The 17577-nt window shown below is 40.9% G+C and overlaps 1 protein-coding gene across 4 annotated transcripts in view; it reads right to left on the bottom strand.

The window, feature by feature from the left end:
• Positions 1-6734: 6734 nt before the first annotated feature.
• The window catches only part of tox2 (TOX high mobility group box family member 2), a 65982-nt gene continuing 55139 nt past the window's right edge, over positions 6735-17577 (bottom strand). For 3 of the 4 annotated variants that reach the window (XM_061291965.1, XM_061291967.1, XM_061291966.1), the window contains 6 exons: positions 16965-17258; positions 15869-16099; positions 12445-12525; positions 9395-9805; positions 9003-9154; positions 6735-8709 (listed from right to left, as the gene is read on the bottom strand). In XM_061291965.1, coding sequence (XP_061147949.1) covers positions 8667-8709; positions 9003-9154; positions 9395-9805; positions 12445-12525; positions 15869-16099; positions 16965-17258 — 1212 coding nt within the window. In that variant the 3' untranslated portion in view covers positions 6735-8666. The remainder of the gene's footprint in view (positions 8710-9002; positions 9155-9394; positions 9806-12444; positions 12526-15868; positions 16100-16964; positions 17259-17577) is intronic. The other variant, XM_061291968.1, reaches the window with a different exon arrangement.

The following is a 17577-nucleotide window of genomic DNA, read 5'->3' as shown; positions in this document are numbered from 1 at the left end:
GAAAATGGTTTGTTATTGTTCACCCTGCATTGCAAATAGTTGAATAAACTTACCATTTTGGGGGTCAGGATTTTGGCAATATGAGCTTGATGCCAGTGATATGTTCTGTAAGAAAAATGACAGAGTAACGACTATTATACTGCCCCTGGTGGTCAAGATAGGCACACCAGAAGCACAATGAATTGATTCGCAGAATTACATCATGATATTTCTTTGAATTCAATTGAATTATTACGTTAATGCACAATATTGCACATGCATAAAAACCAAAACATGATCATTTGAATTTGTCGGGGGGCACTGATTTTAGTGACGAAAGATGACTTGAGCTACTTCGCAATTTCCATGCAAAATGTCCCACTTTTTACATTGATGCCATTTTGCCACCCTGGATGTATCTAATATTGCAACCTTTGACTGATGGAATACATTGCTTTGGCCTGGCAACTAATGCAACACTGGTAAGCTTTAATGGCTCATCTCATCATCGTAAACAAGCAAACAGAAGTGCCTGTCGTGGGGCCTTTATTCAACAGGGGGGCGTTTATGACATGCACACACATGCGTGCAATGTCGATGATGGTAGGCCACATAAGTCGGCGGGGTGTGTGATGGAGGCAATTAGGCCTGCTGCTTGCCAACTGTTCTCCCTCTTACATGCTTTTACTGCAACAAGGACGCGTTATCAGCATGGAGCAGATACTCTGTGTGTGTGTGTGTGTGTGTGTGTGCGTGTGCGCGCGAGTGCATGTGTAGCAGCATAATGCGAGCTGCGCATATATCAAAACAATCACATTTGATCACATCTACTCCGCCCTTCCTTTCTGCTCACTCTCTTGTTGCATTGTTACCGTGGCAACGGCAGGGGTGCTCTCACATTGGCTTTTGCTGAACTCTGCTGAAATTGGCAATCAGCCTGTCAGATCTGCTGGGGAGAGAGTGTGTGCGTGTATCATGTATGTGTGTGTGTGTGTGTGGGGGGGGGGGGGGGGGTATTTTGATGAACTAGGAGCAGTGGAGACCATGTTGGGATGGGAGAGGAATGTGGAACAAGGTGCAGGGGAAAAAAACTAGAAATCTATTACCAGTGGGAATTGCAGGCATTTAATACATTTTAAAAAAATGAACAGATGAGCAGAAGATAAATCATTTTGTAACACAAAAAAGAAGGTTAAGGACTGTTTACATTCTTTTATTCTGGATGTCTTTTTTTATTGTATTTCTATTCCTGTATTTTTATTTTTCCCATTTCATTTTTTTCAAGTATTCTACTGATAAGGCCGATAGGTGGCACTCGTGGGCCACGTGAGACACATGTCAGTGTGTGTTGGGAGTCACTAGCGGTCTCTGTGATTCCATTGAGAGGAAACACAAAGAAAGACATTACTTCCTTCAAGTGGAAGTACAGCGAGGATTGTTTTGGGGGGGGGGGGGGGGTTGTTAACGCTTAAGATTTGATTGGAGCTGACCTAATTCCAAACAGGACATCCTACAATATCCAATATTTCTCCCCCCCCCCTCCTTTCTTTTCTCTCTTTAGCACAAAAGGACTAGAGCGAAGAAAAAGGCAGAGAGATTAATACCAAAGCATGGGATGAGCAATTCATATTCCAATTCAAAGAGCATGTTATCTATTTTTTCCACCCATGCATGCACGCACGCACACACTGGCATTAGTTTCCCCTTCAAAGCAGGATTGTGGGGAACTTTCCAGGAACAACAATGGTGGTAGCATTTAAGAGCAGGTGGAACGTTAGAGAGGTGCACATTCCCATCACCTTCTCCAAAAAGTGTGTCAAATGTGTGGATGGGATCAAGCGCATAGGAAAAAGGGGGGTAAAAAAAGGCATCAAATCAAAGCTGAGGCTAACTTTCTGTCACCCTTCCCTCCCCCAATCTCCCTCACAGAATGACTGACTAAAAGACTGGAGCTTGCCTTTTTTGCCTGACCCTCCACTAGCCTATTCCTGAGGATTGTTGCTACTCCTGTGTGTCTTATGGGAAGCGGCTTGTTAAATATGCCAAAGTAAATTGTATTTTTGCACAAGTAAGCTCCTTGGAAATATTCCATCAGGGCACCCCAGTACCCCACCCCACCCCACCCCCTTCTAAAAGTAGTTATGAATTTTAAAGTAGACTTGTATTACTGCAGGAGAGAGGTGTGTGTGTGATCGGAATACTGAACACAAAGCACCAGATTGGAATTCCTTGTTCTTGGTTGGGCTTTAAGGGAAGGGGGGGAGGCTGTCAACATGGAAAGTGGAGGAAGAAAAAGGGCGGAGGTCACTATTGGCTGCCGGGATGACAAGAACACTATTTTGTTGTTCTTACTTCCGACAAGAAGCCGAAGCTTTACCGTTATTAGTGTGTAACTGCAGACAGCGGTGAGCAGTTTGCTGTCTGCAGTTTTTGCTTCAGTTCAGTACACAGAGGGCTGCCCCTTCTGGTGTGCCCGCCTTGACCATTTGGGGGCAGTACATTCTAACATATGTATAAATATACTGTACATGGAGATGAAAAAGATACATCATGATTGCATGAATACCGAGTGAGAAGAACAGTAGCCGTTTATAAATTCTTCAGTTTTACTCATTCAGTTGTGGTCTATATAAAGTGGAACAGCAATATTTTTTGTCTGAATTCATCGCTTTAACATCACATGTCCCTCTTTTAGCCTTGTTTTGAGGTGACACGTAACAAAATAGATCCCCTTACAATATATTTTAACAGGTCTTGTCAACAAGCACTGCAGTCAAGCTAGGAAGTAAGCTAATGCTAGCGCTAGGGAGAAGCTAACGAATGCATTTAATACATTGTGTTTCCCAATAATAATACAGCACCTTCCATAAATTCATGTGATACAACAACTCAAAATACACCCACAAGAAGTGAAAACAGAGTGCACAGCTCCAAAATCAGCAGAAAGATTGACGCTAACGCTATGAACGTCTTGTAAACAAGCAGTGCAGTCAAGCTACGAAGTAAGCGAATGCTAGTGCTAGCGACAAGCTAACGAATGAATTTAACAAATTATTGTGTTCCCCAAGAATAAAACAGCACCGTCGATGCAATTCATCTGATACAACTACTGTAATTTTCGGACTATAAGTCGCGTTATTTTTCATAGTTTGGGGGGGGGGGGCAACTTATACTCAGGAGCGACTTATATATGTTTTTTTTCACAAATCTTTACTTGATCATTAACACATCACTTACTTACAAGTATAGTTGACCACTTCACATGTTATTTTTAGTATAGTTGATCACTTCACATGCTTTGACGTCTTTATCTTGAACATATTCAAAACATGAAAAATAGAGAGAAAAAAACAAATAAAGTAATTAACACTTTAAAGCGCCATATCCTCTGGACATGTCCTCTGTCACCAGGATGACATAAAGGACGAGAAATTTGATCGATGGATTTAATGATTTGGAGTGACACAAATGGTTTGATAATATTGTTGTTTATGTGATAGTTATTTAAAATATAATTCATATATCGTTGTATGGGCCTGTGGAATAATTTGAACTGCGGCGCGGCACACGGCATTGTTGACGAAGGACGATCGATGGATTTAATGAACTGGAGTGACACAGATGGTTTTATGAACATGTTATTTATGTAATAGTTTTTTTTTTAAATAACTGAATGTTACGTCAGGCCCGTTCTCAGCTCCTCGTTTGTGTTTGTCACGTTAGCATACCGTATCGTTTAGCCTGTTGTTGCTCGTTCATGTCTGTTCTTGGTGTTGGATTTTGTCGAATAAATTGCCCCCCAAAATGCGACTTATACTCCGGCGTTTCTTTTCATAGTTTGGGTGGGGGGGCGACTTATACTCAGGAGCGACTTATATGCATATATATGGTTTTTTTTTCACATTTTTGGGCATTTTATGGCTGGTGCGACTTATACTCCGGAGCGATTTATACTCCGAAAATTACGGTACTCAGAATATACCCACAAGAAGTGAAAAACAGAGCGCACAGTTCTAAAATCAGCAGAAAGACTGACGCTAATGCGATGAAAACGAATGCATCATAATCACGAAATAACATGAATGTGAAATACAGTTTATTATTTTTGTTTCGTTTTAAGCTTACCGTTTTACTTTGACCAGGCACTTCTTTGAGATTCTGATGCTGGGGGACGGTGCAATGAGTAGTGTGGATTGGAATCCCTCCGAGTAATAAAGATGGCGGACCCCGTTTGGCCACGCCAATTTTCCTTAATTGGTAGTGCCGCCCCAACGGATGTGATGTAATAGATACAAACACGTAATAGAAAACAAAGAAAACTTAACGAAGTAAAAAATAGCCCCCAAACCGATCATAAAGGTTTCTCTGCAGCACCTGGAGGGATAGACTACACTTTTCTACAATCTTGGCGACTCCAAGTACACAATAGAATTGATATAAAAGCAAAAACAAAAAGTGGATTTTCCATGATACTTCAGTTGTTTTTAACTTTAATGTTTCCACTATTTGTGTCAATGAATGATTAAAAAGAAGCAACCAAAGAAACAAGCGAGTGTGAAGACGTTTTAAAGGGGCAAAGCAAAGCCTATTTTACGCCTCTCATGCATACTTTCATCCTTAGTTAACTTTGCATAACATCATAACAACATTGAAATATATTCACTCTTTGCTTTATGTTTCTATCCTGAGCTATTCATCAGCATATGCTCCCCTGTGAGTTGCCTCGTCAATACATATGCACAGCCTTAATTGTTTGCCTTGGTAATTAGACGGCAGTTCTGTTCTTTTTGGCTCAGGTGTATTTGGGAAAAGGCCTTCTTTTGTCTTTGCTTTCTGGGTTTTTGGCAGCTTCTGATAATTTAGATGGAAAGAGGGGGATGAAGAACAGAGGCCCATCTCAATGTGAATGGCTTATTAATAGAGCTGCTCTCAGGCAAACAGATGGCAGGTGCCAAACACAAACACGGAAAATCACACACGCCACAGCCCGTAATTCAATTAGACAGGAATAGACATTCCTCACTGCCGCTCTCATTCATTTGATTAATCCGTAAATCAAATCAAAATGTGACCAAAAATAAATATAGAATAGAAAAATAAAAATGGCCTTCTCCAGAATGTTTGACAGCAACAAGCACAGAAACAAAGTCAGCGTGGGTGCGAGAGGAAAACGGGATTTCAGTCATTAGCTGCGAGCAGTTAACGAATGCAATTAGCGCGCTAATGAGCAATTGGATAGGTTTGAATTGATGCTGATGTTGTAATTTGAAGAGTTTATCACAGCACCGCTTTGAGTGTTAGCATCAGGGCTTGAAAGAAAATGAATATGTGATGGTCAGGTGACAGCCAAAACTGCTGACACGCCTTTAATTGCTTATTTCTTGAACAACTTGAAGAAACAAACGTATCGTGTGAAGCATTTAACACGGGACCTCTTCTATTTGTTACTTTCCCACAGTGTTGTAGACTTGCACAGATCTCTCCATCTGACTCATCTCCACTTTATGCTAACAAGTGCTGAGAAGGAGAAAATCTTGAGGCTCCATCATTTTCATTTTTACACAGACCGACACCACAGCACCTGGTGGTTTCCCCTCTGGTTTTTGTCGCCCACAACTCTGTGAGACTTGTGGCCAGAGTTCTCAAGCACAATTACCTCTATTTCCCATTTCCACTGAAATTACTTTGAGACGATGCTACAGCTGCAGACCACGAATGACAAAGACATAGATTAGTAAAGAGGTCATCAATTTAGATAGAGAAGAAGAAGTCATTGTGGAGTAGAGGAGAAAATATAAAAATTTTCATTCACATTTCCGAAGCATTTTTTTGATGTACAGGTATACCGTAATTTTCTGACTATAAGTCGCACCGAAGTACAAGTCGCACCAGCCATAAAATGCCCAAAAAAGTGAAAAAAACCCCCCATATATATGTATATAAGTCGCTCCTGAGTATAAGTCGCCCCCCCACCCAAACTATGAAAAAAAATTGCGACTTATAGTCCGAAAATTACTGTTTAATGTTGTGAAACAAAGAATATAAATAAGAATATATCTACTTTACACATTGCACGTAGGGCTCAAATGGCACAAACGCAACGGGACGATATTGAAGTTGCCACGTAGCACGTGAAGGAGGTTACATCAAATGAGGTGATGTGAAACCGCAAATGTTCTTTGAGCCTCGCGTGTTACATCCTGTCCCGTGGTACATTTTGTCACCCGCTCAACATGAGATGCAACTGCAACAAATGCTGCAAAATCATATTAAGCATCATCCTATTTTTCAAATGTGTTGCCACATGATTAGTTTTATCTTTGCATAAAATTGGCAATGTGAGCTTTGTTCAAAACTTTGAGTACAGTCCCAGTATTTCTCTCTGCATGACTTGTTCACCGCAGCGGTATCAAAGTCGCAAATGGAACAGTTTTGCCTGCTGCGGTCCTTCAAGGCGACACTCACGTGAACAAGAACTTCTTTTTTCTCTTCTCACATTTCAAATGAGGAGAAACACGCTCAAGTGATTTGCACCATTTCATATCGTTTGACCTCAACTGACAAAAACAAATGCAGGTCAATGACAGCTGAAAGATTCTGGATACTTATATTTAAATTAAAAAACATTAAAAATTTAAAAAACATTGAAGGCCAATGACACTTCAGTGTGTCACAAGAAAACCACTGACTATATACCATAATGAAATAGAGTCAAATATTAGAGTGGATAAATGAAAAGATGTCAGGCAATATAGTCACTTTTCAACATTTTTATTATGATCATCATCTTCAAAATGCAACTCGGGAAAATAAAAGCGTTGTGACACAAGAGATGCTGCAGCAGCCACACATGTACAAAAGAAAGAAAAAGAAAGTTGAGCTTAGGGCAGACCTCATGTCAGGGAGTGTGAAAAAATAAACCAAACAAAACTCAAATAAAAATCAAAACATGTAAATACAATGAAATGAACAAAAAAACTGAAGCAAAAAAGAAATCAAATTAAAATGAGATATTGTAACACAAAAAATAAAACAATTAAATAAAAACTGATGAAACAAAACCAAATAGTACAAAATAAAAATACAAAACAAAAAGATAAACCTTAAAACAAAAATAAAGCTAATAAAATACCACAAAACTATTCAAACAAAATGTAAAATACTAACCTTAAAACAGAACGGAAAAAAAAAGAAATAAAAAACATAACACAAAAAGTCAAATAAAGCAAAATAAGACTACAGAACACAAAAGCAAAATAAAAACAAAATGAAACTTATTTAAAACATAGTGGAAAGTCATTAAAGTTTTTCATGAATAAAATGTATTTGGGCGATGGGCAAGTGGTAAAAAAAAGTTGACCATTTAAAATATTTATGATTACTGACTTTACAAATAATTTATTGACAATTGTCTTATTTGTCTTGACTTATTTTTTTTTTGTACAACTTAAAATGGTCAGGCGAGTTTTTCTGTAAAATTTATTTCATGTCCATCACACAGGAGGTAAAAAAATATCAACACAACCAGAAATCTATGAAAAAAAAGTCAAATAAAAATATTTTAAAGTCTAAAACTGACATCACAGAGGGGACAAAATTATATATTTCATATGACTTACTAGAGGCAATGTTTTATTAGGTTATTATAATTATTATTAATTTTATTTTTTATGTCCTTGCATGTCATGAAATGTGTGTTAAATCCAGCCTAAAAAAAAGTAAACACACGCAAACGCGCTCTCAATGACTGACACAATTTTTTTTTTTAAAGACGAAGAACCCTACGTGAACTTCCATATTTGATCCCATAAAAGTTGTATTTACAATCACACTGTGTGACAGCTCATTGGACCTCCACGGGTCTTTAATATTTAAATATAAGGATAAAAACTGAAAAAAAGGACATGATATTTTTTTGTAACTCTTTGCGGGCCCTTAAAGGAGACATATCATGTATCTTCCCGAATATCGAATAGGTTAGGAAAGAACCCAGCATCTTTTAGTGTGTAAGGGTGCTAATGCTAATCTGCTACGTCATTGGTTGAGAAATTTAATATAGAGGTTATGCAAATTAGCCACTTTGTGACATCACACTGGGGCAAATGTATCTATGGATGGGCTCGCTCAGGCACATTGTCAAATATACAATTAAGACTCACTTTGTCATTTCATTTCTCACTTAACGGGTGGACAGGCACTCCAGAGAGCCAACTATCTGTATACAAACATGAACAATTCAAACATGGCCACAATATGTCCCCTTTAAGCAAATGCAAACGTCAAAGTGGGAGTAAATATTTTCTGAGAGCAGAGGTGGGGGGGAAAGCAAGGCAGAAATAAATAAAACGAGTAACAACAACGACAACGACAAGAACAAAGTTTCTCCAATTAAAGCTGGATGGGGTCCCTGAGGGGACAAAAAGGACACGTGCTCCACAACCTGTCCTTACCAGAAAGGGGGTGGGGGGGTGGGGGCTTCTTAAGTGCTTATACAGGAAGTCGCCCCTTCCCCACCGCTCAGCTGGTCCCTCTGAAAAAGTCCAACAACAAGAGGAAACGATAGCGTGGAGCGGCGTGTTTGTATGTTTAAGTACACGTATGTACACTTATGTAAGAGAGGAGGGAAGGGAGAGAAGAGATGGTCGGTTGGGCCCATCGGTGGCCACTTTTGACGTCCCGGTGGTGGCTCAGGTGAGGTAGAGGGGCTTGTCCCTGCCTATCATGTTGCCGCTGCAAAAAACATCACAAGGGCAGTTTGTTGATTTGTGATTTTAGGGGATCCATACTTTCTAAAACTGATTGATATGAATAAATTCAATTTACTACTGTATTGGCAATTGTAAACCGTTTTTGGTGGAAAATCAATTATTAGTGGATACACTCCGTATTGTGAATATGGGGACCATTTTGTATTGATTATGCAAGAACTCTATTGACTCAAAAACTGCCGAAATGATAATCAGAGCAAGAAGTTGGGGCATTACCATCAACTCACAAATGATGAACTTTCCCAAATCACTTACCTGCAGTGGTTGCTGCACTCCCGATTGCAGTATTCCCCGTCCCAGTCGTGCCCTGGAGGAACTCCCGGACCTGGACCGGGACCCCCAGACCCCCCTGGAGACTGCGGTCCCCCGATGCTCTTCTGATACTCCGACTGGAGGTGGGGAAAGCCCTGAAGAAAGAGCAGCTTTCTGAATATACGTCTGAAGATATTATAGTCTTTTGTACATTAAACATTGCCCGCCCACTAAAAACTTGGCCAATTTTTGCAGCTTTTTCTCTCAACCAAATACTGTACTATGGGACAAAGCATTATAAAACAATAAATTGTTCGGTCATTCGTATCAAAACGGGCTGATCATACTACCCAAAAATCTATATTAGCCGGACTCTAATTTTAGGGAGACGCTACCTGCTGGCCAGGAGGCGGGGAATGAAGGGAGGCCTGCAGGCCCATCTGGTGGGAGATGATTGGCTGCGACTGGACCTGTTGCATGCGGATTGGCTGGTTGAGCAGCGAGCTCTGGTGCAGGGTCAGCTGCTGATGGGGATGGAGCGGCGGGCTGATCTGGAAGGAGGAGGGCGGAGAGGCACTAATGCTGGGCAGCATCTGCGATTGGCTGAGCGTCTGCGAGAGGGCGTGGCGGGGGGCGTGGCCGGCGTAGCTCTGCAGGTCGGCGAGGGGGAAGGCCCCCGGGCCCAGGTAGGGGGACGAAGGCTGAGGCGGGGGTGGCACGCTGTACAGGGAGGGATTGGCGGAAAGCATGTGAGGAGACGCTTGGCTTGTTTGGGCACTTTTTGGCTCCACGAGGTCGTTGTACGTCTGCGGAGGACAACAACAACAATCTGATTCTCACATTTCTTTCTTGCTCTGTATTTATGGCAATTCTGCAACTCCGGCCCCTTCTACACAACCCGCTTGAGTTCAAGTCAGTCAATGAGTGCGTTGTCTCAACTCCATGAGAGTCAAAACTGTCCTAGTGTGTGATATTGTAACAGCAAAGTTTCAATGGTGTGAAATGTGCCAGCGTGAAGCGGCGTGCCAGCATAAGGCGACCAACAGCACGCTCCATTGTTCCAACAAACAATCACATCTTTCTGCCAGCGCTATTGCTTTTTTTTTTTCCTTTTCTATACATACACAAAATAAACATACAACACCCACTTTCACTCACACTCTGGATGAAACATTCGTATTGTAATATATTTACATTGCAATAGTTTGGCTTTGTCAGATGCTACTGACAATACTGTAACAAAGGTCTTCACGTCTAATACCGTTTTTTTTCCGTGTGTAATGCGCAAAATGTAACTAATTTATTGTCCTAAAATCTGGGGTGCGCATTATACAATTTAAAAAAAATTTTTTTTTTTTTTTTTTTTAAGAAAATCATGGTCCATACGACCGCAATGCTCTCGTATCAGACGCTTGCTCGATCACCTGCTCGTTTGCTTTCACAATGTACTCTACACAAATCCGAGACATTTGTTGCGGCTCCGAGTCACGACGAGGGGCAAGTTTTGGTTTCCAAGGGTGTTTTTATTCCTCTTCAACGTCTCTCCCATACAGAGCCGCCTTTTTCACGTCCGCACGCCTTTTTCACATGTCCGCACTGACCGCGGTGGTGTCTTTACGGGCAGTCGGAGAAATCAACGCCAACAAAAAAAATTACGTCCAGCCTAGTTAAGACCATACCAAAGACTATAAAAATGAGACCCATTGCCTCCCTTCGTGTGTGACGATCATTGGGACTTAAAAAAAATAAATAAATTAAAAAAATATATTTTTTTAAAAAATCATAAAAATTGGGTGCGTATTATACATGGGTACAGGCTTTTTTCCAGCATCAACATGCCATTTTTAGGGTGCGTATTATACATGGGGGCGCATTATACACGGAAAAAAACGGTAATATGAAATTTAATTGGCAAAAAAGTGTGTGTGTGTTTGTGTGTGTGTGTGTGTGTGCGTGCATGCGTGCGTGCGTGCGTGCGTGTGTGTGTGTGTGTCATGTGTGCCATACAAGCACTCCTTCTCATTAAATGTCAAGCGGGGTTGGAGTGATGTACACCCCTGACTCCTTTCCCTCGGTGTAATCAATGCAAACGGATGAAGGGATGGATAGAGAGGTGATAGCAGGGCTAAATTGAAAATGAAATGGTGACTTAAAGGGGAAGTCAGCTCAAAAAAATCTTTGTAATAATGTGTTCTTTGCAGCGCAATTAGTCCAACTACTCAGATTAATGTTTTCTTTTTTTTTTTTTTTAAATCCGCTTAAGGGGGCGGCCATTTTGGATAAATGTTGGTGAATTTGGCTGCCTAATTTATATTCCACAAAAGCAATATTAATCAGAATTCAGTGTTTAGACTAGTGGGTGCACACACAACATGATATGATAAAGAATTTAGTGAGGAGAAGGAGGATCGGTCATTCAATCGATTTTCGATTTATCCAAGGCAAAGCACCCGAGGCTGAGAGTCATTTTTAAACCGTGATTATGAAAAGACTTTTTCCCAGGATTTTATGTGCTACAGAGTAGTTAGCTACATTTGTTAACTAGACAAAAAAAAAGGCAACAGGTGCACGATGATGATGTGCAGCCACGATTACCTCCAAATCCACTTAGAGTCAAAAGTCTCATTTCAATGAACCTGCCATCTGATTGGCTAACAAAGTTTTTATTTTTGACTAGCAATCTTGTCAATGCATAGCCTCAATCAAGGCGTAATTGAGCTTAGACAAGCGGCTTTGAGTTAAAAGTGCGCCCGCCGTCAAGAGGGTGATGAATGAACTATTCATGCCTCAATCAAGGTGCTTGTTTCGGGGAGAGGAAATGAGACGCGGCGCTGACGGAGGGGTGGGGCTTAGTATGGAAATGTCACTTTCTGAAAAGAAAACAATGCAGGAGGAATGTGGTGAAATGAATGTGCTTCGGAAGGGAGGGTTTGAAGATGTTACATGAGGAAGTCACACATGGAAATGCGGATAACAACAAAAACAAACGTATTACAATCCATTGCAGATGGTCAAAAAATTGAAATGATGGAGTGATATTTACTTGTATTAGTTTATATTTGATTTTTGTCTTACAATACTCACCGTTATTTATTTATTCATATTTCAAGGCGTACGTACATAAAAACACTAAAGGAGTGAAATATTGTTTGTACTTATGTATTAGAGTATTTCCATGTATTTATTGATTATTTCAAATATTTATTTATGTATAATTGAAATGATTGTAGGTATTGACTGCTAAAAAAACACACTTGTTTTCTGGACTCAAATAAAGTGTAGCGAGCAGAAAATGTGAACAAACACCCCAAAGTCCCATCACACACGAAAACGCTTCCTATTCCTTCTCCTGGTTTAATTTATCATCCTTTATATCACTGCTGACCCATGTATATCAAAACCATGACCTACACACACGTATGCACACTTGCACACACACGGTTACCTTAGAAACCAGACTGGCTCTGTAGGCAGCCAAGGCTTTCAGGTACTCTTTTTTAGCCGCCTCTGTTTTCCTCTTGTAGTTCTGCAGGAACAAACAATGACAAAAGTACTTACAAAGTGAGCTCGCATCAGGAGGTCATCATAGGCTCAGTGAAAATGACAAGTGTTACGTATCACATTATTGAGTACGAGCTTGATGGAGCGAACCATTGTTGACCAGCGTGCAACTAGCTCTCCTTTCTGTCCAAAATATCCATGTGCTCGTTGTTCATGCAGAGTTAAACTCTGGCATGGACCTGCACTTGCGTCCCGTGCTCCTGCATGCTTCCAAACTCTTTCCCTCCTTTTAATTTATTTTTATTTTGTTCATAATTAATTAATTTATTCATTTTGTTCTCCTTCCCTGGGCCATCAGACCGTGCTCTTGGTGGCACCACACGATCGAGTGGGTCCTGCTGGTGTTAGATTTGTAACTCATTCAACAACTTCTCCAAGTTCCCTGTCACCTAGCAATACTAGTAAAAGGAAAAAAAAAAAAACATTTGATCAAATTTACAGCCGAGTCTCATTTTTTTTCAGTGTGTTTCCATGAAGTGAAGTTTTCATGGGTAAGTAGTGATCTTCCTCGGGAGCCCTACATGTGGCGGGAGGTCATTTTCTTTCCAAGAGGTGGTCTCAAATAACCATTAAGCATTCATGCGCTACCACTGCATGTCGTGTAAGCTGTCAGCCACAACTAACATGGAAACAAACAGGCAGAGACACACTCAAGCAAATAAGGTGGATACATTCTCCAGCTGATGTTTATTCTCTCCCTCGAAGAAATTGTATTAAACCTTTAACGGTCCTCTCTGACGACACAAATGACTAACGGAGTGAAATGTCTCTATAACACTGATGTCGTTCTACTGCTAGCATCAATGCTAATCTAATGACACTTTACGTCTTTACATGGACTGTGGGAGTGAAAAAAAAATGTTGCTGCAACCACTTAAAATCTCTAACGATTCCCAGCAGCTTTCGTTTCAAATTAATTTCAACACCGCTAACGATTTACACAGTGACACTGACTTTTTAAATAAATTACCCCCGCCTAAGGATGTCTAATTACTTCAAAAAGAGCGGATTCATTAGCCGACATCGGGAGGCTGCAGGTCAGCGCAAATTAAAGCCGCGAGAGGCGAGTACGCTGCCGTTGCCACCCCGACACAGAGGTGCGCTGTGCAAATTATTCGCCTAATTGTAGCTTAATGAAATACGCTTGTTTGATAAGCAGTTAATTACAGGAGACAATAACGCTGCACCCTACTGACAGCCAGCTGAGTGATGAGCTCTGGGCCTGCAGAAGAAACGACCTCTAGTGACGATTAAAGCTGTGACAAATAGGCCCAAACACTCGTTTTCGTTGAACCTTCTGTACGTCCATACCGTATTTCAAATGCAAAAAAGGTTTCAGAAAGCTTTTCTTTCACCTATTGTATGTTTTTAAAAATAATATATTGGTTATTTCAATATTTTTGTCTGACAAAATCGGAATTAGCATCGGCCTAAAAAAAATCCATATTGCCCGGGCCCTACAATCGAATATAAAATTGATTATTCAAACCAACTTGGCTAACTTTCTGATTTTCAATGTTTAATGTTAGGTTTTACGTATGTTGAGGCCCCTAAAAACGACACACTAACTTGACGAAAACATCGAAAGTACGAAAAGAAAACAGGCCAGGCGACTTTTAATATCTCTGTACGGTAATATCTAGCCTCAGTATTAACCTTTACACTCCTTCACTAATTCATGTTCTTCAAAAATATATTAAAAAAACATCTTCATCTAAAGTCAAAACAAAAGAAAGTGCTTTAGTGTTTCTGGGGCAGCTTGAAAATGACGTCACCTTCAGGACAGAAACATACCAAATAATGCATTGATCTCACATCACAAAGCCTCTGGGAATTAAATAGAAGAATAATGATAACAAGGCAAGTACAAACAAAAACATGCTTGAAAGAAAACTCAAGGACAACGACTGCATAATCTCAAAGAGAAAAAGACCAAAACAAAGAAAGTTTTGTCATGCTTGATTGATCATAACAGGACACAGCAGCTAATTGGAAAGTGCTGTTAACGCAGAGCAATTGACAGTGTCCTTGAACGCCCCAAACGATAATTATTCACATTTATTTTTTCACAGTGTTTTTATTGATTCCAGTACGCATTTTATCTTTTTAAATTAAACATTTATATTTTCATTGGGATTATCTGCGGGCTGAACAACTGTGTCGTACAATAACAGAAGCATGCGGCAACTAATCCATTTATCTGTCCATCAATCTATCCATTGATCAGTCTGTAAATCCATTAAAATACTTGGATCATTTGTGGGTATCATTTTTAGCTTTTACATTTTATGCCATAATCATTAGTCACATTTAGTCTGCTGGACATAATTCTTTCATGCTCTTTATTAATTGAAAAGTTATATCCATTAGTCAGTTCTGGAAAGAGAGCAATCAGCGCAACGACGGCCAGAGAGCTTTCTCGCCAGAACAACGCCGTTAGCTCAATGACGAGGTTTGACACGTTTGACTGAACTGACAAAAGAGCAAACAAAATGGGGGAATGGCAGATTTGCCCTTTTCTCTACCTAGGTAACACGGAAAATGTTTTTTGGAAGCATGCGGCGGGTTGCAAACTATAACAATTCAGCAGCAGATGTCCTTGAGGCCAAACCAAGGACGCGGATGCAATTGCTAATCTCGTATTCCCTCGGCGTGATCAAATCACCCAGCAACACATATAAATAAAAGGACAGGAAATGAGGAATTCACATTCAGGGGTGTCAGACGCCCAAATGAAGATTCATGGCAAGGAGAAGCGGTGGAGGCGGCAAAAATTAACTGCGAATAAAAACGACGGACAGCCTGCAAAGTCCGACACCTGGAGAGTGTTTGGTGGCACACAAACACAGTTAACTTGAGGACTTTTGTCAGCCATGTGAGAGCTTTTCCTTCAAACTACAAATGACAAATCTCTGCCACAAATAGAATCATCAAATATGTTTTCGACAGGATTTCATTTCAGAATGCATTGAAACCCGTTTTTCACTTTCTTGGATTTTTTCCCTATTTTCTTGATAGATGTGGCAACCAAATTTAACAAGGATTCATGCTTCAGGGGGTGATTTTTGCCCAGATATGGCCAATATGTCCCCATTATGACTTCCACCAAAATGCCAAATTTTTCATCTAGAGACTTTTTTTGTGGGTCTAAGCATGATGCATGGCTCAAATTTGCTTACATGGGGACAAAATATCTCGGAAATGTTTGTTTTTGAAGGACCCTGGAAATGGCCAAAATGGCCGACTTCCAATGTGTTACATGTTATATTTTCCGTTACTTGCGGCTTTATCGTTCCAAGACAATGCACCTGTTTCTGCTCCTCTCCGAGGCCGTCCCACATAGAAGCGACAATCTTGGACACGTCCCCAAACGTGGCATTGGGATTCTGCCCCTTAATGGCCGCCTGGGTGTCCCTGAAGAACAGCGCGTATGCTGACACGGGCTTGGTGGGCTCGTTGGGGTCCTTCTTTTTCTTCTTCTTCTGCGGTTTGGGTTTGGGCTTCATCATCTCGGAGGATGACCGTTTTTCACCCGTCATCTGGAAAAAAGCAGACAAACAAGCGTCCATCCACGTCATTCACTTTGCCCTGAAGAACTCCAAAGAGAAGCAAGCACAAGCCTGTTGCTATACCAGCATGACGCAATTGCCGAAACCATTAAATCTTTTTCAACAAGTTATTAAAAGAAATGGCCATTTCTGGGCAAGAGGAATTTTAAATCACCTGCTGGATTTGCTCCAGCTTTGATGGTGGTCTCACAAGCGGAGTGGAGAGTGCAAATGGAATTACTTACCGATACAGAGAGCGAGATGCTAATTATTTTTATTCGCACACGCAAAAGAAGGGGACATATTTCGGGATAGTCTGCTCTTCTAATATCTAATAGTGTTAAGAGCGCCAAAGCGCTCGTTTGCATTTGGCCACGTATGTGAAGCTCAGTGTGTTTTCGTTCACAATTTGGCCCATAGGCGATTTACGAGCACAGTTTTACAATTTAGCATTCAAATGAATGCAAATAGAGCATCCGTCGAAGGAGACCTTTCAATATGCAAAATACATTTCAAGTTTCATCTGGGACCCATTAATATATTATCAGGATTTGCATCATCCATCAGTCTGTTTTTCTAAGATGGGCATATCTCAGCACCCTCTTTAGCAAGAAAGGTAGGAAACAAGTCGGGATTTGTAACCGTCAATCAATCCATCTGCCTGTCCGTCCGTCCATCCATCAATTCATTCATCCATCCATCCATCTCAGCTGACTTTTGATGATAGCCTCTGGCAAATAGGACCTTTTTTCATCCGCTACATCTCAAATGCCATGAACCCACTCCCACAAACTGAATCAGACAACAAAAATCCCTACAACATTCTCAGGTTTACTACTTCAAGCCGCATCAGTACCTTTGAATGAGGATCGGTCTCCTCCTCCTGATTGGAGCTTGAGGGGGAGGGCGTGGCAGATTTGCTTCCGGGAGGTGAGGGGGAACCGTGAGGCAGTGCGCTCCGGCCCAGCTGAGGGTTCAGCTGGGACAGCGCGCTCATTGGGTTGCCCAATATCGGTGGCGATCGGTTAATCAGGGGGTGGTTACCGGCGGGGTCGTAACGAACGCCGTCTGGGTGGTGCTGCTGGTGGGGGTGATGGTGTTGTTGGTGGAGGTGGTGGTGGTGGTGGTGGTGCAAAGCCATCTCGTGCATCTGGGGTGAGAGAAGAAGACCAGCTTTACTACAGTATCATCTTCTCTGCAGCCCAAGAATGTGCAAATGCCAATCAGCCAAATATGCAAATAGAAGAGGAGATGGCATTTGACAATTTGAGAGAGGCTAGACAATGAATATGATCAATTATGTGAGCATACAGAGGGAAGAAACCCTCTCACAATACTGTAAGTGGCTGTGTATGTTGTTAGCATTTGTTTTAAGGATTAATCTGGGGATAACGTCATTAATGTATTTATTATCCCTGATACTTCGTAGATACTTTCTGCTCCTTTTTTTTTGTGATTGGCTATCACAT

This window comes from Syngnathus typhle, linkage group LG11, assembly GCF_033458585.1.
Source record: "Syngnathus typhle isolate RoL2023-S1 ecotype Sweden linkage group LG11, RoL_Styp_1.0, whole genome shotgun sequence".
Classification (NCBI taxonomy): Eukaryota; Metazoa; Chordata; class Actinopteri; order Syngnathiformes; family Syngnathidae; genus Syngnathus; species Syngnathus typhle.
Note: the sequence above shows the minus strand (reverse complement) of the source record. Positions and strands in the feature narration are given on the sequence as shown.